The sequence below is a fragment of the Cyrtonyx montezumae genome, unplaced genomic scaffold, assembly GCF_038088225.1.
Source record: "Cyrtonyx montezumae isolate F1298 unplaced genomic scaffold, pur_monq_1.0 scaffold_18, whole genome shotgun sequence".
NCBI lineage: Eukaryota > Metazoa > Chordata > Aves > Galliformes > Odontophoridae > Cyrtonyx > Cyrtonyx montezumae.
Window position 1 is genome coordinate 3,953,029 of NW_027071914.1, and position 24,519 is coordinate 3,977,547.

Below are 24,519 nucleotides of genomic sequence, written 5' to 3' on the forward strand. Positions count from 1 at the left end.
CAATTACCCATACTCATCTACGTATTTAAGGTTTTGTTAAAGGAAGGATGATGTTCATATTAGAAGAAACCCTGTACTTGTGTTTAGAAGCATTTGGGAAACATGGCAGATATGCTCAGAAAATCAGTTCTGTTTCTTTGAATGTTGAAAATGTTCCTTTTAACAAGCTTAAACTTCAAAATATCTAACTGCTTCTTCTTTGACAATGTGAGTCACACTGGAAAAATGAAATTAGATACTATGACAATTACTTTTCATTTAATGCTGTAGAAGAATATGCTTCTTGTCATCAAAAAATAAATGCTCTTGATTCAACATAAATTAATATAAGCATTTCTTGAATGCTTGCATATTTCTTAATAGTAGTACGTCTTTTCTGCTGACAGTCTGATGTGAGATGGAAAAAAGACTGGTTTAAATGGCAGCTGTACTGGGAGGCTTGTATGGAATTGTATGGTTGAAAATTATTAAATTGTGCTAGCCAGGAGCACTGTTGTGTTCGTTTTTTTTGTTTGTTTGTTTTTCCCTGTAGGCTGATTTATGAAAGATTTCAAATAATTTTACTGTTCTACTTTGAAGGCTTTCGTATTTTCTTTGCAGTATTACTTGTGAGTCACTTAGAGGCCATTCAGTGTTAGCCACCTAGGCAGCATTTTTCAGAATAGAGAGGGGAAAGTTGACGCGTTCCTGGAAGTTCCAGGCTGCACCCCTTGCTTGGATTCCTTTTTGCACCTGCGGAAATATTCAACTTGAAACACTCACCTGTTTTTTAGGAATTATTTAAGGGTCAACGTTTCAGATGATTGCCAAATGTTAGTTTCCTTTGTCTTGTTGAATGTTATTAGAAATGGAGAAGAAATTGAGATTTTGTATATACAGAAGAGTGCATATTTATGCAGGAACTATGGTAAAGTTCAATTCCACAGGACAAGCCTCTACTTTCTCCCGTAGATTTATGATGACATTGGTCTAGCCTTGTGACTAATTTTTCATATGGGACTCTTTGTCCATAGATAAAAAAAAAGCTCACTGGTGTTTCCAATCTTGCGATCTTTAGAAAAATACTCAGTCCTCTATTGGTGAGAGAATTATTAATCCAAGAGCTCGCACTTTTTAAAGATTATTATTATTATATTAAGTTTCTCTTTACTAGGCATAAAATATGAATCAGGTGAAAAAAATTATTCCAATATTATTTTTTATTTTTTTATATTTTTATATTTTTTATTTTAAATTAAGTGCTTCTTGTATTTAGGAAAATGATAGAACATATTGATGGTGTTAACTTGAAGAATTTTCTCCACTTTAAAGTTAAGTTTGCTGAATATTGCTTATGCTAAAATAAGCCTGGCTGAGTACTAGGGATAAAGTCTATCTGTTTCTCATTCCTGGAAGTTAGCACTGGGGCAGGTAGAACAGTCTGGGCAGGAAAAAGAAAAAAATGGGAAAAACAGCAGAAGATGCTCAAGTGGGGTTTTGAGGGGCCTGGTAAAGGAAAATTCTAAGGGGAGAAACAGCACAGAATCTACAGTACACCCATGTCAGCAGTTAGTGCTTTGAGGAAAAAGATGGCACCTAACCACACCTCTGGAATGACAGAAGGACTCTGTGCTGGAAAACAAGAGGAGTTACTCAGCAGTTACACTGCAGTTTAGTGTACTGAGAGCAAGCATTAAGATTCTTACAAATGGGATTGATTTATGAATTCCTTCATTTTTAATTTGATGTATTTTTGACTTAAATAGAATTTGACTCAAGCTGAAGAGTATTGTGTTTTGATGTCTATTAAGATACAAGTTTAGATATGAAATTCTTTTGTATTTCGCTGTGCTTGCTACAGAAATATTGGACAGCCCAAGATCTGGTTGCAATGGGTTTCCCTTCCTGTAGAAAAGATGGCAATTATGTATTCATTTGTAATCTAGAGCAAATTATCACAAATTGAAACACTACAGGAAGTAGTATTTTGTATGTGACTACGTGAGGGAAGTGTGTTGACACATATCAGATGTGTTAGAGAATACAGAATTCAGTGAAGACAGAAAATGTAAATTAGCAAGTTGTGATAAGCATGGGAAATAGGTCGGTGTTATTAACAGTATCTTGTGATAACTGGCATCTCCAAGAAGTGTGTCGGAGAGCCTGCCTAGTTATGATGCTGCGAGGGAGCAGTTCTAAACTGCAAATCTTGTATTTGTTAGGGCAGCACTATACTGTCTAGTTCTCTCATCAAGCTGTAGTTAGCCAAACTTTATGCATCAGGCTGTGTTCATTTTGGGTTTGGAATAACTCTGGAGTTCAGTACTCATTTGGGGGCAGAGTACTGTGTTTCAGCTGGATCATAAAAATCACGCCTTGAATATGTTGTTGCCTCTTAAAAGTTCGTTGTCTTGAGGGAAATGTAAGAGTGTAGTATATGAGCAGCAATATAGAAATTGAAAATCTTCTTGTGAGAGAGCAGTGAGATTTAAGAGGAAGAGGCAGGATCAATGAACCACTTTTTCAGATTTCAGTGGAAACATTACTTTGTCAATTTGAGTAGTGGATATCATCTCCATCAATGCAGTATCTTTTTCCTACCACAGTTTTGGATGTCAGTTACAGTGTCTGAGTGCTTTTTTTTTTTTTCTCTTTCAGTGATCTAGAAAAAAATAATATTACAAGAATCACGAAGATGGACTTCTCAGGACTGAAGAATCTCCGTGTCTTGTGAGTATAACACAAAATTTGTCCCTCTTGAAAAGATTATCTTGGGCTACTTGTACTAAGGAAGCTGCTAATTATAGAGATCAAATGTTAATAACTTCTGCACACTACTGAGTTAGTGGCAGTGTTTTAGAGCAGACAATTGGAACAGTTTTTGATGTGAAGCAAATTTTACTTCCATGTTCAAGTATGAATGTAGTTTTGGAATTATTAGGATTTAGGACTTTTAACAAATACAGCTGTAGGAATTTTGGTCCACTTCACAATTAGCTTTTGTATAAATAGATTATACCAAAATGTGAGAAAATACAACTTTCAGTTCTTGTTAACTTCAGTAGTGCTTTTGCAGAAGAGTAACTTCAGAATAGTTGATAGATGTAGAAGTTGTACACAAAGAAGCCTATGGTTTTTGGATTTTTTCAATAGGAAGTAATAAATATGAAAACATTAAGAGGTGATGACTCTTGATCTAGAAGTATCACTGAAGAGTTCAGCACCAGTCCCAAATGAGCTTTAAACAACAGAAGGTGAAACATTAAGCTACAGATTTTTTACTAAAACCAGCCTGTTTAAAGCCAATTAGTCCTTAACTTCCTTGATTTGGTTGCACGGACCTCACAGAGGACCACAGAGTTGATGATGAAATACAGAACGACTTCATGCATACCTATTATAGCAATACATAGAGGTTTGGGGTTTTTTTTGTCTTGGATCAAAAGAACAGGAAATACATTTGATGTTTTGTCATTACATTATTATTTTTCCTCAGTTATTAAGTACTGTGGCATATTTACTCTAGGTTTTGAATTAGATGGGAAAGTCATATCTGGGGTTAATTAACAAGGTGTGTAGTTAAGGAATCTTTGAATGTCATGGAAAATACATGAGCATTTATCTTAAAGCTTCAGTATATTTATGTATACAAGCAAGTAATGAAATTTTTATCTTCAGTAATGATCCATAGAAATAAGTGTGCTTCAGTTCTTTCAGAAGTTAGAGATTTTTTTCTGTTTAAACGGAATTCACTTGTCCCTTGGATCTTCTCTGACTGACTTTCTGAAGTACATCAGACAATTTAGATTCCCCCCAGATGAGTACAGAAGCAGACACAGATGTTGGTGTCTTTCCATAAATACAGTGGGAATCTGATATTTGCCTTGTGAAAAGCTATAGTTCTATGCAGTACAGTTCTATGGAGATCCAAATATACAGATTGAAATGTCTGTGCACATATGAAGTGGGGGAAAAATTCTAGATGAGAGGAACGGTAGTTGTGAAAGCAACACAGTGAGTTAAGGTTAAACTGCAAGGTTCTGGATGTTTCTGGAGCTCTCTTAGTGCAGCTATGACCTTCTGTCTGGGTACGGCTTGTATTTGACCTAGTGCTACTGTAGCAATGCAGGTTTGCAAGTGTCATCTAGTTCACTGGAAGCAGTTTATAAAGTGTTGTACCTAATTCCTAGTTGTAGTAATCAAGGCAGGAATTTAACCTTGAGTCCCAGTGCTGATAGAGACAGTTTGGTTTTCTTGCTAACTCCTTTAACAGCTCTCAGAAGTTAAACACGTAGATTGCCAGCACCTCTTCAAAATTTCTGGTTGATTGCTCTGTGCAGTTGGTCTTTTCCTTTGATTGTCTTTTAAAATAAGTCCTTAAAACTGCAGCATTAAATTATTGATAATTCAATTAGTAAACTAATTAAAACCTGCCAAGGAAAAGGCGAGATTTTTCTACTGCTATCTAAGCACTTTTGAACCAAGAGAGCATTTCAAATCTAGCAGTGGAGTCATTTAGATTTCCTTTGCTCATACTGCAGTGGTCAGTATAGAAGTATAGAAAGTCTGCATTGTGCTGTTGCTTATATGTACAGTAGATCACTAATGTCAGTAGATGGTTTTGTTGCCTTTTTCTACTGTCTGTAGTTAGATACTACTGAATGCCCCTGCAAACTCGTTAACTGAATATTCTTAACGAGAAGTAAAATATGCCTTTGCCAATCTTGATTTTTATTTTTGGTCTTTTAAACCTCTATTCTGTTTTAGAGCAGAATGTGCCTCTTAGAAACGACATAGCTTATAATGGTTCTGTCTTCTGATGTATGACTATCTGAAACTCAGGACATGCTATTTCTGCATTTGCTAACCTGTTCTTTGCAGGTTTTTGTCATGTATTCCACTTTTTCATGCCCCAGTCATGTCTGTTATGTGGTTGGAGTTTTTCTTCCACTTTGTGATGCTGAACTTTGGGTCTTCAGAAGTCCTTCACATTTTCCTTCCTTGTAGCCAGTTATGAAGGCAAATAAAAGAAAGTTATTCTATGTCATTGACAACCCACTCTTTTCCTCTTTTTTTCCTCTTTGTGTGGTGTGGATGAATTGGGAGGAGCAGAGATGGGAAACTTATTTCAGAGTACCAAGACAGGTTGGTGTGGTCTTCTTTGCAGACATTGTGATAAGGTGAACAAATAAGAATCTGATAGGATAATAGAACAGAGGAAAGCTGCCAGTCTCAAACTGACAGCAAAGATGGAAAATATTCCATCACACATCCTTTCCTCCCATAACTTCATATGTTTTTTTTCTCTTCTTTATGCACTATTTCCCCCCTTCCTTTTAGGAACAGGTGTTATTTGTTTGCATTTCTTTTTAATTTTGGTTGTGGACGTGTCTTTTGCTGTCGTTCTTCACAACCACTATTCAGTTGAGAAGCCTCCTAGGACTGGGTACAGAGGAGTGACTACCGCAGAGAGGAGTGCATTTTCAGACTGGTCTGAAGCCAAGCTTACTATGAATTACATTTTTCCTTTCCTGTGTTATCTTAGCTGAAGCCATGTACAGTATTCAGAGGGGCTAGATTCCATACTGTTATCTGAGTGCTTTTACAGAAGCAGAAATTGGTGTGTTCTGGAAGTCAGCACTGGGAGATGTTAGCTTAAATGATATATCTACTGCTTGGCTTGCACTTTACCTGTGGAGAGCGCTTCTGGTGTGTGAAGAAGTAGTCATTTCCTGCACAGTGTAAATCAAAGAGAAGTTAGTTTCCATTGTTTATTGCTTATCCTTGCTTCAGAGGGCAAAGGAAAGCAAGGTCCCACACTGGAAATAGTGGAAATCTGGGAATTTTCTCTTATATTTCTCATTCTGATGTACAGTGGGACTGTGTACTGTTGTCTAGCATAAGTGGTATGACTGAAAGAGACCAAACTGCTTTGGATTGCTTACAGACAGCTTACTCTGCAGTGAGCCTGAAATCTTTGCAGAACATAAAGACTGGATAAAAAATGTTCACCTTGATTTTTCTGCTCTTGGCTGTAAGATTCAGTCATCTTTCTTCAGTAACATTATGCAATCAAAGAGTATGTACTTGAGAATGTAATAATCATTCTCTAAATGAGCATCTTTCTGAACATGATGGTTACAAATGTTTTGGAACAAAAATGGTTACTGATTCTGGTAGTCAGGAGGCATTTTTTTAATCTGTTTCCTGCTAGTGACCAAAAGAGACTGCTGAACTGTTACTTCTGTGAAAAGCTATTTTATAACATGTGTGAAGTGGGGAAATAGTTACGCTGTGTTAAAATTAACTGATATTTCTGGAATTGCAGACACTTGGAAGAAAATCAGATTAGCGTGATAGAACGTGGAGCATTTCAGGATCTAAAACAACTAGAACGACTGTAAGTATCTCATTTCAATACTTACACATAATCTAGACTTTTTCTACCATGCTTCTAATGATTGCTTTTTAATATTTTATGAGTAAAAACAAACTCTTACGAAAAAAAAAAGGCAAAACCAAGATGACACGGGGTACCCACCTAAATTTGAGTATACTATTAAACGCTGTTGACTTAATATTGATATTAAATGATAGCTCATGCTTGTAAGAAAATATCCAACCTCTCAACAAGAAAACAGAACCATCATTGACACTGGATTCTGGTCAACATTTTTGAAAGAACTTTATCTTGGCAACTTTTATAACTAGTATGTAGATTAAGAAAGATTTGTTTATATTTTTTATTTATAAATTTAAATAAAATCTGGTTAGATAAAACTCTTAATGAAAGTTTTAATTGTTCTCTCTGAGAAGCAGAATATTTCTAGAATTGCCTTTGGTCATAAATGAAATGGAGCTAATAAGAAAAATGAAGGTTGCATAGTGCTACTGAGAGATACGAGTAGATTCCAGGGTATCACACTAGACTTGCTAGAAGAAACTGGACAGTTAGATTTCTGCTTTTGATGACTATCACAAATAAATACAGTTTATTCTTATACAAACTGTCTTAATGAAAAATAAAGCTTTTAGAAAACTGCAAGCCTTGTAGGTGAGCAAATTAAACATCAGTAAATGCAGAAGTAATAGTTTATCAAGTTCTTATTCTTGGTTGGGTCATGAAGATTGTCATCAAGCTAGGTTAATTTTGTTTGCTTGGTAGGAGAAGAACTGAATTTCCATAATACTGAAATACTTCTGGGAGTTACTCTTTGTAGGTGACTATAAAGAAATAGCATGCTGCTTTGGAATGCTTTTTTGATAACTGGAGAAGCAGATTTCTTTTATGCTTGATAATCTGCAAGGCATTTGTTTCTTGGACTTCTCTAATTGATTTTCCCTCTAAAGTAGCTTTCAGGAGTTAAGATTCCACTAGCAATTGTTCAAGACAGCTCAGGAGTATTGAACATATGCTGGGCTAAAGCTGTTTCAGATGGTTTCAGGATTAGACTTGTATTATACAAGTTGTTTAACTATTGTACTGATCTTTTAAAAATGAATTAACTGGGGATTTTTTTCTTCATCTACAAAGCTCACTTTATTAACAGTAAAGGAGCTGAGTTTTAAATTCTTATTACAAGCCACTTTTCCGATTTCTAGTCCTATATTCCATTTAGAAAAACTCTCAGGAGTCTTGCCATGACTGATTCATTTCACACTTTTTGGAGGTGGGGAGACTCTATATATATATATGTACACACTCCTTAATAAACAGAGCCTGATGCTGCAGAAAACAGCTTGTTCAGGTTATAATCAGTACTCTTAAGTACCAAGTTACGGTTTAATGTAATTATCATATACTTATTTTAGATAAATTTAGTTGAACTATGCAGTGAGTTCTGAAAAAAAAAGTCTGTGGGTCAGACTTACTATCAGTAACCAGAAATGATAGGTACTGAAGTGTTCTCTTAATGTGTTGCTTTTCTGTAGAGCTTGCTCTCTTACCAAATGAACGTAATGCATCTTGTGAAACCAGAAGTTAGGAAATATGATACCTTTAATAGCATCTGCTTGAGTATGTGATGTTGGAAAGTCTCTCTCTCCCCCCCCTTTTTTTTTTCTTTTCCTTTGCAAACTCTTTAACTTGGCCTGTTAAACACACACTCTCTGCTTCTCTTTTAAGATTGCCTGTCATTAAAATATTTCCTAAATGAATGTAGTATGGAAGGGCGGCCTGGAAACTCACAACTTTTTGTTGGTGTTTTAGCTTAGATCATTTTTAGGACGTAACTATAAATCTGACTTCTTTTATTATTATTATTATTATTATTTTTACTATGACTCAGTAGACTTTGGAGAACGAACTGTGGAAAGTTTGGCATAACTTACAAAGGATAAATTGCAACATTTTAGGTAATATTAAAGCTATTTTATTTAGTATTGTCAAACATTGCAAAACGTTAATGAAGAAAGTATGATGGTTGAATTAAAAAAATTGGCTTTTTTCCATTTAATTTCTTTCAAATAACAAATGAAAATTGCATATATTGCTTCAGTTATGGAATAACATTCGTTTTTGATCAATTGAAATGGATGCAAAAGTAGGGTGTTGTTTTTTTTGTTTTTTTTTTTAAACAAAGCAGCTGCATTGAGTCTAACTTTAAAACAGGAGTAATTTTGATATGTGGTATTTTGCCAGGAATAAAAGTTTTTTATTCAACAGTTGAGTTATGTTGTTCCCCCACTCCTCTGTGGAACTGATTGAAGGGGCACAGACCATAACCTTACGTGGATATTGTTTTAGATTGGTGTAGTTTCACATGTATGGCTATTGAAATAAATCCATCCATATTAACAAAGTAAATGAGCAGTTTTGTTTGTGAAATGTGTTATTTCATATGGTTCTGCATAACAGTAAGTGAATTTTGAATAAAATATCTCTGTAGTTGTTCACTATTGCTCTCAAAAACCACCATAATTTCTCTCCACTGACTTGGGTCTGTAACTTGTTCTGATTTTTTTCTTTTGAATGGAACATTAATGCTTACAATACTGATGGAGCATCTGTAGGCATTATTTAAATAATAGAGGGCAAGATATTGTAGGAAGTCATATATTCTTAATAAAGTCTGGCAGTATTGTTTGAACAAAGCATGTAATGCAGTGTATGGCAAGAGAACAGCTAGTATGAAGTTGAGAAACTGTATGAGGAAAGTATAGGCCACTTCTTTCATCGGCTCTTCTTTAGTTTTACAGAGGAAAGCTGAATAATAAGCAGCAGTTGGTTGTTTATTTTAGTTTTTTTTTCTTTTACTTTTGCCTCTTGTTGAATTTTTTTATTATTTTTGTGTGTGTGTGTGTGTGTGTTTAAGTTGTTATTCTGAGTTCTAAGATTCAGAATTCTTGAGAATATCCACTGGTACTCACAGCACACTGGAAAACCAGGAATGCTTTATTCCAAGAGATCTCTATAGTTTTGATCCTAAACATGCAGGTTAGCTAGTGATGTAGCTGACCATAAAATGTTTGTCAGTTAAGATACAATGTTAATAGATTTAATTGGTCCAAACATCTTATTTTGTTGTGGTGATGCTGAGTGTCAAACAAACTGACAGTGTTATTTGCAGTTTAGTATCAATGCAGAGAAACTATAAAGCTCATAACCTTATGTGCCAGCACAGACTTACATGTCTGAGACGCTAGAATGACTTCAGGAAGTCTCCTCCCTGCCTTGTTAGCTGCATTCCTAGCTATCAGCTTTTGTTTGGCTCCAAAGTGCTGCCTTAGAAAGGGGATGACTAAGTAAGTTGACTGATAGACTTTGCAGGGCAGACTGTATGCATGTGTTCAGTAAGTGTTTATGGAGTTACCTTGCTTAAACTTAGAAGTCCCAGCTATGAATATGGTGTCTCCTTGCCATGTAACAATTTCAGAGCATCTCCTGTTGAAGTACAGAAGGTTTCAGAAACCAATTCTTTTCTTTCTCTAATTCCATTCTGCAGGTTTGTTTTTTTTTTCCTAGCAGTTTCCTAGCAAGTGTAAAAGGTCTAACTTTGATCTTTTCTGGTTTTGTTTTCTGTGGTTTGAGGTAGCGTGCATATGCCCATACAAACATAGTTCTGTATTGACAATGAATTATACCCAAATCTATTTTGAATTTTGACATTGTAGCTATATGCTTTGGATGCTGGTGGGCCTAAAAGATGAACTGAAATTTATTCCAGAGCCAGATGTCACACGTTTATGTGAAAAATGAGGCAGGATGTAATACTCCAGCTGATCCTGACTTTTCCACGGCCTACTGCCAGAAATTGTCACGTAGCTGTACTATCTTCAAAAGGCTGGACTTTGGCTGATGGCTGGTTCTTTCTACTCAAATTAGTGTTTTTAGCTAGCATAAAAGATTTCAACATCTGAAAACACTAAAGCTGTGTTTTTGTTGTTTAAAGGAGTGGGGAAAATGTATAAGCATGGCCAAATCAAATCTTTTCAGAGTTGGGAAAAATAATTAGCTGAAAAAAAAGAAAAAAAAGAAAAAAAAAAGAAAAAGAAAAAAAGAAAAAGAAAAAGAAAGAAAAAGCAAGAACCAAATTTTAACCCTAGTGTATGTGTGTATATTTTTGACTTTGTATGTGCTAAGACAGAGGTCAAAATGGAAATTGTATTTGGCCTTTAACAGCAGAGATGCTACTGTATGTTGGATCTCTGCAAGCTGCTTCCTAAATGCTTGATTGATGTTAGTGAAGTCAATTTATTTGGGGTAGTACTGTCAAATTTGTATTAGTGACCAAAGATGCTAAGAATTGTAATGAGATGCTTCACAATCTGGATTTCATATACTGAGATTGAATAGGCTTTAAATAAATCATGTAATATAAAAAGCATCTTCCATGTTTAACAGGATGAGTGGAAGATTGCTAAGTGCTTCAGAGCAAGCAAAACAATAAAAGCATTGGACAGTTCTTTGCTGTTGTAAACAAAAGCTTATTGCAGATCTTTGGCAGCACAGACCAATCTATGGTGTTTATACAAGGTTTGCAGTGTGTGCAGTTTAGAGGTATTTCTGGAATTGCATACACAATGCTTTTTTCATTTATGAAGCCATATGGATTTGTAAATATGAAAGATATTTTGAATGTAACCTTTCAGAAAGAATCACAGAAGTGTAGGGGTTGGAAGGGACCTCCAGAGATCGTTGAGTCCAACCCCCTGCCAAAGCAGCTCCCAGCCCAGGTTGCACAGGTAGGTGTCCAGGTGGTCTTAAACATCTCCAGAGAAGGAGACTCCACCACCTCTCTGTGCAGCCTGTGCCACTGCTCCATCACTGCACTGTGAAGACATTCCCACACATGTTTGTGCAGAACTTCCTGTGCTTCAGTTTGTGGCCATTTCCCCTTGTCCTGTCACCACGCACCTCTGAAGAGTCCAGCCTCGTCCCTTTGCCTCCTGCACCTTAGATATGGATCAGATCCCGTCTGAGTTTTCTTTTCTCAAGGCTAAACAGACCCGGGTCGCTCAGCCTTTCCTCATAAGAGAGCCGCTCTAGGCCTTTTATTATCTTTGTAGCCCTCTTCTGTACTGTTTCCAAGAGAAAGAAAAAAAGCTTTTTGATTTCGGTCTGCATTTCCCTATGACATTTTGAATAAAATATCCAGTTTGAGATCAGTGATAATGAAATGTTTATCAGAAAATGCAGGAGAATTAAGTTGTAGTCAAATGGATTTAGAGCTGTAAGCTGATATTTCATCAATTTCATTATGTGTGTACTTCCTTCTTCCTTCTCAAACTGCTGTGTGTATGTTAAGGTAGTACTTGGTTTGCTACCAAACTTCTCAGGAGCATGAGGTGCTTCAGGAGTGCAAAACAACCCCCTCCTTTCTGTGCTCTGTTCTTGGGACAGCTCTTCACACAGGGTCTTTCCCTTCAGACAAGGGTGGGAATGGTAATTCAGGTTAGCTGAGGCATCTTGAAAGTTGCCTTCTTTGCATTTGGGAGGAATGGATTTCATTCTTGTCATCCATGTGAAATAACTAAGATTTCCCCGTCTGACTTGTTCAGCAAATGTCAAAACCTGTGTTCATCTTTCACACTGGACAGAATTATTGCTGCAGCAGTGCATCATCAGTAGGGTGAGATAAACCTATACTCTCAAATTCAGCTCTGTGTGCCGACACAGTAAACCTTTGTAAATGGCAGAAATCAGTTCCTAAGGCAGTTGTAAGCTTAGCCACTCCTTATTAAAAAACATTTCGTTTTTGGTATCTTCAGAAGCGTTCTTTTTCTCCTGATTTGAAGAATAACTAGCTCTTACGTTTTGTGTTGCCTGCATCTTTGAGCTGGTAATATGCAGCTCCTGATGCCATTGGCTCCTGACTGCAAGTTCAAGGCAGAGTTTTTGATATTTGTTCATATTTTTGCCCTTAGCATCTGAAAAATTGTCTGGGTCAAGGGGAGGGAATTCTATAACAGACATCTGAAAAGGCACTTTTTTTTACCTTGCATTTTCACGAGGCTACTGTTGTCATTTACGGGAGTGTGTCTGGGACTGTTGGCACTGAGAATTCCTGTGTGATGAGGCAGAATGTTTAGGTGCAATATCTGAAGATGTGTTACTGGTCTTCGATGCCACTGGTGCAGTTGTGTAGAATGGAGCATGGTGTACTGCAGGATCTTCCTGGGACAGAGTTGCTGCCTTTCCAGTGTTTCATATTTGGCCTGAAGTTTTCCTTCCAGTACTGTAGTTTTTACCAGTTAGGCAGAGACCACATTACTCCATCTGCATGGTGGATGGACCTTGGTAGCAATAAGATATCAACAGATACTCACGTAACAGCTTTCTAAGTTCACAAAGTACTTCATTAAGTATTTGCAGTGTTCCGTAATCTGATCCTCCTTCAGAACCCTACGGCTAGAGGAAGAAGAAATCTCCATGGTGTCATTAGTACTATTTACAGGTATGCACATGCTGTTTCTACAGATTACAGGAAATTGTACTCCCTGTCTCTGCCTTTTGTCATAGACTTGGAGAAGTGCTATTCCAAAGCGACATAATGAGAGTTCCACTGGAATTCTTGTTTGACTTTAGTGGCAAAAGTGAAGCAAAAGTTCTTGGTGTTTGATGTTCACCTGAAATAAAATGTGAAGTCCCTGAATGTATTAAGGCTACATGCAAGTTCATCAGCATCCTCACATGACACTGTGCAGTTCTTCGAGCATCTGTAGGTGTGCTGCCTTACATTTCTTTTTTGGGCTTGGATTCATACAGGTTTTACTGGTTTTTGTTCTTCTCTTTAATTATTCCTCCATGTTTATTGTACCACACCACGTTAGTCTGCACGCTACAATCTCCTACCTTGTCCCATCTTTTCATGTAGGCCAAAAAGTGTGATTTGTTGTTCCTCAATGTGTGATTTGCTCAGAGTTCTTCTGCATTTTCTGTCTGTAGCTAAATCGTATTCTGTCTTCCCCAATAGTTTTCCTTTCTTGCAAGGGGAAAGAGTTGTCTCTGTGCTTGTGGGATGAGTAACACCTTCACTTTAAACCAGGAATGACTATGACTCATTCTTCTAGCTGTTGGTCACTTTTCTAAATACAACATTGGAGCTCACTGCTGGTAGATAGATTGTTAGTTTTCTAAAGCTTGGATTAGTTTTCTAAAGTTCAGATATCAATTCCAGACAGACAGAACTTTTTGGAACTATCTTGATTAGGAACAAGACTTCAAGACTTGTCCCTTCCTTCTTAGAGAACTTGTATGAATTTGCCACTCAGTGCTGTTAGAGGTATCAGTAGAAGTAACATGCATGATAAAGGTCATGTCAGCTATCAGAGTTGCTGAGTTCTCATCACGCATCTTCATCATACTTATCTGGTCTTCCAAAAAACTGTTTCATGACCAGGCTTAATCCAAAAGCCCGCATTGAGGCCCTTGTGAAGTTGAATGTCTCTGAAATGATATAGTAGTTGCCATTTAGAGTTGATCAATGGGGAAAAATGGGGAAAACATCCCAAAATGTTAACTTGTAAAGAATAAAATAGAAGTTCACAGATGTTGAGCAGAAGGCTGGCTGGCTTTGTGCAAGACGGATCTGTTGAGGTCTCATAAACATGCAAAACCTTTATCTGCTAAGCACAGCTGAAAAAGTTGAAAGCAAAGCTGGTAGAGGAGTATCGTGCATGCCCTCATAGTTTATGCCTCCGCATTCGTCTACATGTTGCTACTACTGGAAACAAGATACTGATCTGGATGGGCTATGAGTCTGACTCAGACAAGCTGTTACGTTACTGGGTGTTTTTTGTTTGTCATCTGTTGCAAGAATTTGAACTGGTTGTCATCTTCTTCAAATTTTGTTTGCTTGTACTGAACTAGCTGCCTAGGACTGAGGAATTAGGAATGTCTTTTCTTTCAGTGGACAGATTTGAGACGTTTCAGGAAGTTTCACTATTTTTTCATGTCTAGAGCAGGGGTATTTAACATCTGCCCCTCACTAAGAAGCTCGTTTTAGAACTCTGACTTGAAAGGAATGCTGTCAAATCGCCCATAAGGAAATCCTGTTTCCTATAAGACTGACTTTACAAAAACATGCGCAAAGTTGGTAGCTTCCCTGAAAAATGTGCTAGTCCAAAAAATTGTTCTTGTTGGAAAGGAATGTTATAAAATCTCCACTTATTTACATTTCCATGTAGTGTCAAGCTTCTCACAACAGTTAAAGACTGAATAAAATGCTGAAGTATGGTCTATGTAATGCAGATTCCCAGTAATCCCAGTAATAACAATGCTTTCTGTTACTTATATTGTTTATAAATGCTGTATTTTTACTAATGTAGAATGGTACTGTACAGACAGTCAACTTTCACGTGTAAGTTGAGTAGTAAATGCACATCCCAAAACAGCTGTATTTTGAACTTTTTGAAACGTTATTTTGGAAGCCCTAAATACATTTTCCCTTTGAATTTTGATGGTTTCATATTTAGTGCAACTTCTAATGTTAGTCTTTCATTGAGAATCCTCAGCTTGTAGTGGTGTTCTCAGTCCAGCAATGCACAGTGTTGATTAGCATGGCTCTAATCTGTTAAAGCGTACTATTAAGTAGTAGTTAGCTTCTCTAAATGGTAGTACAGTTTCATGCATGAAAGGATAATGTATGTTCTAAGAAATCCATTTATGTAGCAATAATATTGGAAAATTTTGAAAAAGTGGTTAAAGTTTTATAAAAACTTGATTTTCTTCAAGTAGACTTAACATAGAGCTGAGGTATTGCTAAAACTTTGAAAGTGAACAAATAAAGCTGTTTTTCAGAGGCAAAATAGAAGATGTTTTTTGGGCACTGGTAGATCCTAAGATTATATTAGGCTCAAGAATAGAACTTGATGTGTATAATTGTAGAACGGTGAGCACACTGTATATGCACTTCTGTTGTGTCCATATTTTCACAGACCTGATGGTTCAAAACTAAACACATCTCTAGTGCAGGAAGCCTGTACTGGGGGAAACAAAAAGCCATCACAGCAACATAATAGGTTGGAAGCAATCTGTAAAAGCCAAACCTTGTCTGCTTTCTGCTTGTACCAGAAGTTAGTGTCCTGCTCACTGTCCTAGTACAACTGGCAGCATTTATATTTCAAAGAATTTAAGTAGTTCTGACCGCATTCTGAAAAGATTGGATAGTTTTTAGAAATGTCACTGGGAAACTATAAAAGATTAAGAAGGGCTTAATCATGAAAAAAACTGTGTTTTTTTTTTTTTTGTTTTGTTTTCTGGAGACATACTTTATTGATGTTGTATACTGGAAAAAACACAGTATCTCTTAGCCATGTAAATAAAGTACTCTGACCATGGTGTTACCTCAGGGGTAAGAGACATCTGCACTTTGGACCTTGATGCTTCTACATTTTTTCTTAAAGCATATAACTTGCATTAGCTTTTCTTAAAAGTAGTTAAGTATTTATTCAAAAACTGGAATTTGTAGTTGTCTTTTTACACGTACAGTTTGGGTTATGGAAGTAATTGAGATTTTTCATGGTCATTTGAAAGAAGTAAAGATTGTCTTGTCCTTTTCTACTACATTACTGAAAATACAGCAGGATGTCATTTTGCCACAGACCTTGTGACTTCTGTGCTGGAAGTTCTCGGGCTGACCAAACAGTTGCAGATGAATTCAGGAGAGAAGTCCAGCATCAACTGTCAACAGTAGGTTTAACACTCTGCGCATCCTGGTTCCTGAGAAATACACCTTTCTTAGAAATGGCATTGTTAAAACACGGTAGCTTTCCCTTTTCTACTCTTTGGGGACTGTTCAGTCAATACAGTAAGTTTCTCTGAAATGGGAAATTGAGAGACCATTTATAACTGCTTGAAGAAGTACAGATTTGCCCTTTTTTGCTGGATTTGTTTTTTTATTGGGTTCATAGAGTTGAGAAAATTATAGTGCCCATTAACTACATTCTGTACAGTCCTAGAGGGCACTAATATCCTCAAATTTCAGGTTACTATGTCTGTTTGTAGCATGTAATTACAATTACATATTACTCAGCCACTAATGGCAGGCCAACTTGTTATTGCTGATCCAAGGGTGAACCTTTCCTTTCTTTTGTAAACATTTAAAAAATAATAATAAATTAAAAAAGGCACCTCTTCTCTTGAGGAAACTATTAGCAGCTCTGTCAACAGGTCTGCACAGGAGGAATCCAAACACAGGAAAAGTGCAAGAGAGGCAAAGGACGGCTAGCAAGAAAGCAGGATGCATGCTTCAGTGAATTGGGTTTGGTTTGCATTAGTACTTCTGACCAGGGCTGCACAGCAATGAGGTTTATTTTAACAATATGATAATAAACGAGCCTGGTTTCATCAAAAACATTTTCATAGGAGGTCGCTGACCTGTAAGAACTCATGCAAAAACAAATTTGGGTCTCATTTATGTGTAAAAGACATTCTGTAACCACAGAATTCTTAAGCTTCTGAAAGAACTGTTACAAAGCAAATGGAATAATGGCACTCCATTACAATGTGACCATAATTTGCTTGGAATAGCTGATTAGCATTTAACATTACATCAGAAGTTTTAAACATTAACACTTATTTTCTGTGGCTTGTTAGTTTGATCTTAGCACTTTTTTTTTTTTTTTTGTACTATATCCGATGAAGATTTATAGAGTATTTGCATAAGCAAAACACTTGCAGATTTAGAATTCAATTCTTCAGGGACTGTAGGAAATACTTCAAGGTTTGTGTTGCTGTTGGGTTAGAACTGCTTCATCAGTGGTATGGAATAATTTGGATGAGCTTTGTTTAGCTTAAATAATTTTATCAAAAGGATATTGCCATTGAGCTTTCTCATATTTGAATGATTATACTGCATGTGGTCTTAGAAATTCCATGAATGTTACTGGCTGAATTTCATGCTGTCAAGCACAGCAGCCTTTAAATAATCCTGTTTCTGAGTGATGATGATTTCAAAGTACTTAACATCTCTCTTCCCTCTCCCTCCCACCCTTTGGAAAAATATGTATATGTGAATGTGTAGGTCCTGCAGCCTTTCTATCATTGGTCATATGAGTATACTCTCTTCCTCTGGCACAGTTCCATGTTATCCATATCCACTTAGCTGGAGCTCAACTCGAGCTGCAGTCTTCTATATAGAATAGAACTAACTAATTCATATTGGCTTTTAGTTAACTCTAGTGTTATGTTTTCAGTTGATTAGAGATGATCTCCAGTTATTCTTTCTTGTCTCAGGGTGTAATAGTATGAGAATCACATGGAAAAAAAGAGTTTTTTAGGGTTATTTTGTGTGCTCTGAGCATTACCTGTCCATTTATTTCTCTTCAGCCATTCTGAATGGGTTGGATACGATGCAGTGTATTGGGTGTACAAGATAAATACAAACTGTAGGTAGTGAGGCATGTCAGGAAAAACTAACCCCTACATTTGGTAACTTGTTTGGAAAACGGAAATGAATCAGATGTAATTGACAGAGAAGGTGGTTGTTCTCACTTTTTAGATAAGAATTTCTGTAACAACAGTGGATTTTCATGGCCAGTTACCCCTTGTGGCTTACTAATGATGAAAATGTCATTTGAATAACTTCAGATAAGTCATTCCCATAGGCTTGTGATAAAGCACTCAAATTTGTGTTGAATATGCAGTGTATTCTTTGTTCCACTTAATTATTTTCCTGTCTTCATTCTGTTAGCTTTGGAAGATGCATCCTTTGTTAAGCATCCAGTTTTATTTAAGGTAAAAGATGATTATAGTTGTCTTCATATTTTAATAGTTCTGCTTGGCGTATAGCCCCATGGAGGATGGAGCAACACATTGCCACAGAGGCATTCTTTACTATATATGGAGAGCCATGGTGAGCTGGGCTGGTAAAGAGTTATTAAAGCAGATCAAATAGGAACACTGTTTTGTTTCTTCTGGTAAAAAGTGCAATGGTAATTCCACTCGCAAGTTTTGCTAATTATTCACATCTATTTCCGACCTCTGGAAATGGTTAGTTTGATTAATATGAGCTTTTAAGCCTTGTTAGCAATGGCAACACAGCCTGGAGATGTGCACATGAGAATTACATTTTGCTTTCCTCATAGAGTTCCAGTGCTGGTCTGGAGAGATTACTCACTAGTGCAGGAGAATGTCTTCACCATGTCTGTCTTACTGACTGCACAAAATCTGTTTGAACATAAAAAAAGGATTGGACAGTAAGGGATATTACAATAGATTCTGTAGGTTCCTTGGATAAAGTCCAACTATACTACAGTAATTAAATGGTCTACTTATAGTATAGCATAGAGTCTGGAAGTATAAAAGTTCCAAGATTTTGTGTGAACTGTTTTTTTTATATATACATTTTTTTTTAAGATTTGAATTAAGAGAGCATGACCATTTTAATGAATACCATGCTGCAGAAACTGAGAAAAAGCTATCTTCTGCAATATCTTCTGCAGTGTCTTTGTTTCAAAGTATACCAAGCAAGCCTTTTTATATTTATTTGAATGACAGTTAAAAGAAATGTTACATGTCAGGGTCTGGGACAGTCAGATATAAGCTGGCACCCTGAGTGCATGTAGTTGGGGTTTGTAAATACATGATACTGAGAGAGAAGGGATTGTCCATTAGCTGACATCTACTACTTCTGTGTTTATGGGCTCCCCTATTGGCACTGTCAGCATTAAACCATCTCTGTTAGTAAGATTCTGTGTTCTTCCTTCTGTTTGGTGCTAACCCTTATGCCCCTTTCTGTACGACACAGAGAGTTGACCTCAGCCCTTAATGCATATATGAGTGGTATTGCATTTTTTTTGTTTAATCATGTTGTCTTTGGGAAAATGTTGAAATTTAAAACCTGTTCCTCATACTTATTTTTGCCTGTTATTTGTTCCCAGACAAAGGAAACTTGTGTATAAAGTTTACAGAATAGTTCTATTGTTCATTTTGTAACTTATTTTTCCATATAAAAAGATCTTGAAAGAAAAGTAAGGATTCTTATACGGAGAACTGAAAGTTTGTGAGTTACCAGCTGCTTCTTCGTGCAAAGAGAAATGTAGTCTGCTTCTGATAGAGGGTGGATAATCTTTTTCATTCTAATGAGAAGTTACTAGTAGAGCTTATTGCTTCTGACAGCTTTGAAAATGTGAACCAGGACCACCCAGTCTGCTGTTGTTAAGAAGGAATCTCAAAGTTGTAACTGTTGTAAACAGTTTTCTTTCTAAAAATTATGATCTTAGCAACATAAAGTGCTGACTTTCACAGTTCTTGGAAAAGCTTCTGCACTACAATCTCATGTAAATAAATTTCATGTGTTTTATACCATGATCCTGTGAAATGGTTGCAGTGGACTTCCTCATAGTAACCTTACTGAAATTCCATAGTAAATCATCTGGCTTTATGTCCTTGTTTATTAATGTAGAGATGCTGACCAAAAGTAATGGACAAAGCTGACTTACTGTTTTTTTCTGTGGATGTGATGTCTTACAAAAATAAGTGCTAGAAAGCAAGAGAAGTTACGTTAATGACAGCAATATATTTCTTGATGATGACGAGATTTTTGGATGGAACCACTGAATGAAATTGACTGTGCTCTTGCTTCACTGTTTCCAAAGTCAGTATAGTTTAAAAAAGAAAACTTAGTAGCTCCTTAGAATTCAATAACTCCTGATTTCTGCCTGACTCTGCTGTTATGCATTATTTCATTTTTATTGCTTCTTGGTTACACCCAAGCTTGTGATGTAACCGCTTCGCTCTTAAAGGAAGTCTTAGAAACTACTTCAACTACATCATGTTCCCTGAGGCTATTCTCCAAGGACAATGCTATAGAGCTCTTTATAACAAAGGAGGAAAAAGCTAGCTTGTTTATTGCCAAATGAGACCCAGATGCTTTGAGTGTGAAACAGAATAAATGACCAAATTGGAGAGTGAACCCAATGTTACTTGGATAATTACTGAGTGTTAAAAGCAGGACCCCTCCATTAAAACTACCCCTTTTAAAAGTTTAAAAGCAGACCAGTTCTGACTTTCTGTTGAAGAATGAGCTGAACATTAGGTAGTAATACGTATACAGATGTTGAATCAGGATTGAAAGGTGTTGAACTTGCAAGGAAAGGAATGGAGTACCACTAATAGCTTGACAAATACAGTGCTTTGATTTTGCAGCAAACCTGTTGATGCTCAGTAGAAAAGCAGATGTGTAATCCAGAGGTCAGTAGATATTACGCACTTTCCAGGGGATAAAACTAGCTATTATATATGTATATTAAAACAAACAAACCACAAACAAAAACTTAAGAGTTATTATGTTCTAAAAACCCAGGTAATTACAAGACCCAGTAGCAGAGCTGACAGTTTATATCATAGCGTGTAAATGAGCCTCAGTTTCTGGGCAGAATATGTTCAGTAATATACATAAGTAGTATTAGTAAATATATTACTGTAAGACATTTTAAATTGAAAGTAAAATTTTAAGAACTTGTTTGTTATGAGATCACCTGGTAGAAGGAAACCATAACAAATTTGGTGATTTCTGCTCATGTTTTGAGTATTTGTAGTTTTTGTAAAGCATGTTTCACCGAATGACTCTCAAACTTCACACCATTCCAGTAACATAATGAGAAATAAAATAGCTTTGGAAAGTTGCACAATGTCTCAGTTTTGATTAACACTTACCTTGTTTACATACTTGTCATGGGAAGGATGTGAGTTCCTATTGGAGGCTATGGATAAAGCTTGGAGGAAATTTCTCACATAGTTTGTGATTGTCCCCTTATTGTATGTTTGCAGAAAAGGGATTTTACTGTTTCCTCAGTTTGCTTTTTATACTGAGTAAAATTGTTCTGCTGGGAACAGAGCATGAGGTTGGAAGTGCTCCTTTTCAAACTGCTGAATTCAATTGCTCAGTATGAAGTGCTGCTGCTCAGACCTGCTCTCAGTGGGTATTTGTACACTGTGTGTATATATGTGAGAGGTTGCTGTGAAAATAATAAATATAAAAATACACTTTTGCAATGTTGCAGATCATAAAAAAATCATATCAATTACAGAGGAACGGTGATCCATGAACATTGTAAAATCCAGATGGATTGTGATTACCTTACAGATTTCAGGTTTAATGCACATTCATTAATGTCAGTACTACTCATTCACACAGGAATCAGCTAGAGCAGATGTCTCTGTCCACTTCAGAGATGCAGATTCCACAAGACCACATATTCTGGGCAAACAAAAAATATTGACAGTCACTAGCATTCTACTGGTTTGTTCACTGTGTATCAAGAAATTGTTTCTGATTGATAAAGACACTATTAATTTGGAACATTCTGGATTAATACGTAAGGAATGCACATCACAAGCTTGAGTGTAAACAAAATGTTCATTACTCATTTATTTGACTTCTAAACTCTGAAACTCTTTCTGATCTTTCTGAAATCTTCCATTACTTAAGCAGGCTTTGAGAACAAAGAGATGTTGAGAAAGTGGCAAACAGCATGATCATCAAAATGGGATTCTTCCTCATAATTTGTAATAAACAACAATGTAATTTCAATTATTTTTGAAAAAATGACTGAAATAATTGACTGAGAAGGATAAGTTTTCATATGTGGCTGATTAAAATGTCATTTCATGACATAGAAAGCTGTTTCCAATGTCTGAAAGGCTACAGACCTACAAAGCTGCTGACTCTTATCTTGCTGTGTACTTGCATTTACACTGAACTTATTTTCTGCTCCTACTGATCATGTGTTTGACTTAGAATGGCTGCAGCTCCTGTTCAGTTTCATTGTGAATGGAACTCGGTGAGACAGCAGATTGATCTAGAAGAGACCCTTCTCATTATGTAAATACCAGAGATCCAGCTAAGTTTGTACTCCAAAGAAAGAGTCCCCTCCATGAACATATGACATGAAAATAATTTAAAAATTTTCTTACCAAATTGAGATACTTCTATTCCTACAGGATTTAAAAATAAATATAAATATATATATATGTATAAAAGGATCAAAACATATACAAATTGTAGATTTTTTTTCTTCTATTTCATGCAATTTTTGTAACTAAACTGCTTCAATCTACTTCTAGGCTGGCAGCATTCTCTCTTTTTAACCTTCACTGGCTGTTTCTTTTTAACAGTTAAGGGGATCTTAATAGTTAAGTTTGTCCTATCCCAGCTTCAGACAGAGAAAGAAATATTATTAGCCTGGTTGGAGCCAGGAAGGTAGGAATTTCACAGTTAATAACTTCTCCATTGTTGTTTTAAGAGCCCTTGATAGTCTGTGATTGACATTGACATCGCTGTTGTTTCCCTCCTTCCCTTGCCTTCAGGACATGGGACCCCCCAGATGTGCTGGGGGCTGAGGGAGAAAAGGGAGTACCTGGCATTTGCTGAGATCTGCTCTGAAACTAATGCCTCCTATTTTATTATGTCTGCCCACAATGTCAAAGGCAGGTGCTGGTGGGATGGCAGTAGAAGTTGAACCTCCCACCAATACTCCATTACATTTTGTTGGTGTGGAACAGAGGGGGCAGTCTGATGAAATGGCATCTGACATGGAAGTGCTTAAGGAGCAAAGACATGGGATTAAATTCCTCCCTGGGGAAAAAATGGCACCCACTGATGTTCAATGATGCTGAACATTTATGCAGATCAAACAGCGGATGTGAGAACAGTGAGGTGGTGGATGGTGTGTTTCACCACTGGTGACAGTGATGTGAAAAACATTCCAGATGGCCATGCACAGCTGTCATGCCATGGAATTAATATCTTGATCAGCTCATCCATGCAAGTTGTTGGATTATGACCCAGGAACTGTGTATGGAGCTGAATATCAGCTTCAGTGCCTTGGAAATGGAGGCAATGTTGGAATATTATGAAGTTTGTTCTGGTTGGGTCCCACAGTTGTATACCAAGAAAGAGAATGAACACGGTGTGCAAGTTGGTCAGAACTTATTGAACCAATGTGAGGCTGAAAGTGACAGTTTCCAGGGTCACATTGTTACCAGTGGCAAGATGTGGCATCACCACTACCATCAAAATAACAATCTGTGGAGTGGTCCAATGTAAATTCTCCGTCAAAGAGAACGTTCAAAGTGCAACCCTCAGCTGGTAAAGTGATGTGACTGTGTTTTGGGATAGAAAAGCAGTGATCCTTCTGGATTTCCTGGAACTTGAGCAAACCAGCAATTCTGACCATTATAATGCTGGCTAAGCTGAAGTCTTGAGCTTCTAGAGTCGAGCCAGAGAAGATGACAGTCTTTCTCTTGTAAGGCAATAATGCTAGTCCCCAAAGCATTTTATAGACTGTGGGGCACATTAACAGTCTTGGCTGGATTGTCCTACGCCATCCACTGTATAATCTGGATTTGGTGCCTTCTGACTTCCTTCTGTCAAAGATGGACTGTATGGGCAACATTTTCCTCACAATAATGATGTGGTAATAGTGGGTTACCTCTGCTGGTGCAGATTTTTATGGTCGCAGCATTGCAGGCTGTTGTTCATTACTGGTGAAAGTGCATAGATGATGATGGTGCCTGTTGAAAAACAGTGCTTTGTAGCTGAGAATTTTCTCTATCAAATAGTATTGTTGTGCCCTTTGTGTCTGTTGTAGTCACCATGGAGATAAATAGGAGACATAACTTTCTAAGGGACTGAAGTAAATAAGCAAAATGGTTTTGGTAGGGGAGAGGGAATGTGACTTTTGTTGAGTCAGTATAATGCTATATAATGTGGCCCATCTCAAATGAAAAAGGGAACACTGCAACAAGCCAAAAATAAATTGTAGGATATATTCTGGTCACTTTTAAAATTTGCAAATTCTGTAGTCTTTTTTAGTCTATCTGAATCGTGAAGCAGGGAGATGCAGTTGTTACACAAAGATGTGAAGTAACGTATCTATTTTTATTACATGAGAATAGTATTTGAGAGCAGAAATCAGTATCTGAATATATCTATGAGGAGCAAAAGGAGCTTACTGGAGGCATGTGAGGATGTCCAGAGCTGGAACACAAAGGATTTGACTGAAGTAAATTGAAATTAAAAATAAAGTTGTGTTCAAAGAGGAATAAATGGAGATAAATATGTACACAGTATGTATACACTATATATGGACATA

General features: G+C 36.7%; 1 protein-coding gene across 1 annotated transcript in view; it reads left to right on the top strand.

Moving 5' to 3' along the window:
- SLIT3 (slit guidance ligand 3) overlaps positions 1 to 24,519 on the top strand; it is a 464,100-nt gene that overhangs the window by 24,016 nt on the left and 415,565 nt on the right. The window contains exons 2-3 of the mRNA XM_065734486.1: positions 2,638 to 2,709; positions 6,308 to 6,379. Coding sequence (XP_065590558.1) covers positions 2,638 to 2,709; positions 6,308 to 6,379 — 144 coding nt within the window. The remainder of the gene's footprint in view (positions 1 to 2,637; positions 2,710 to 6,307; positions 6,380 to 24,519) is intronic.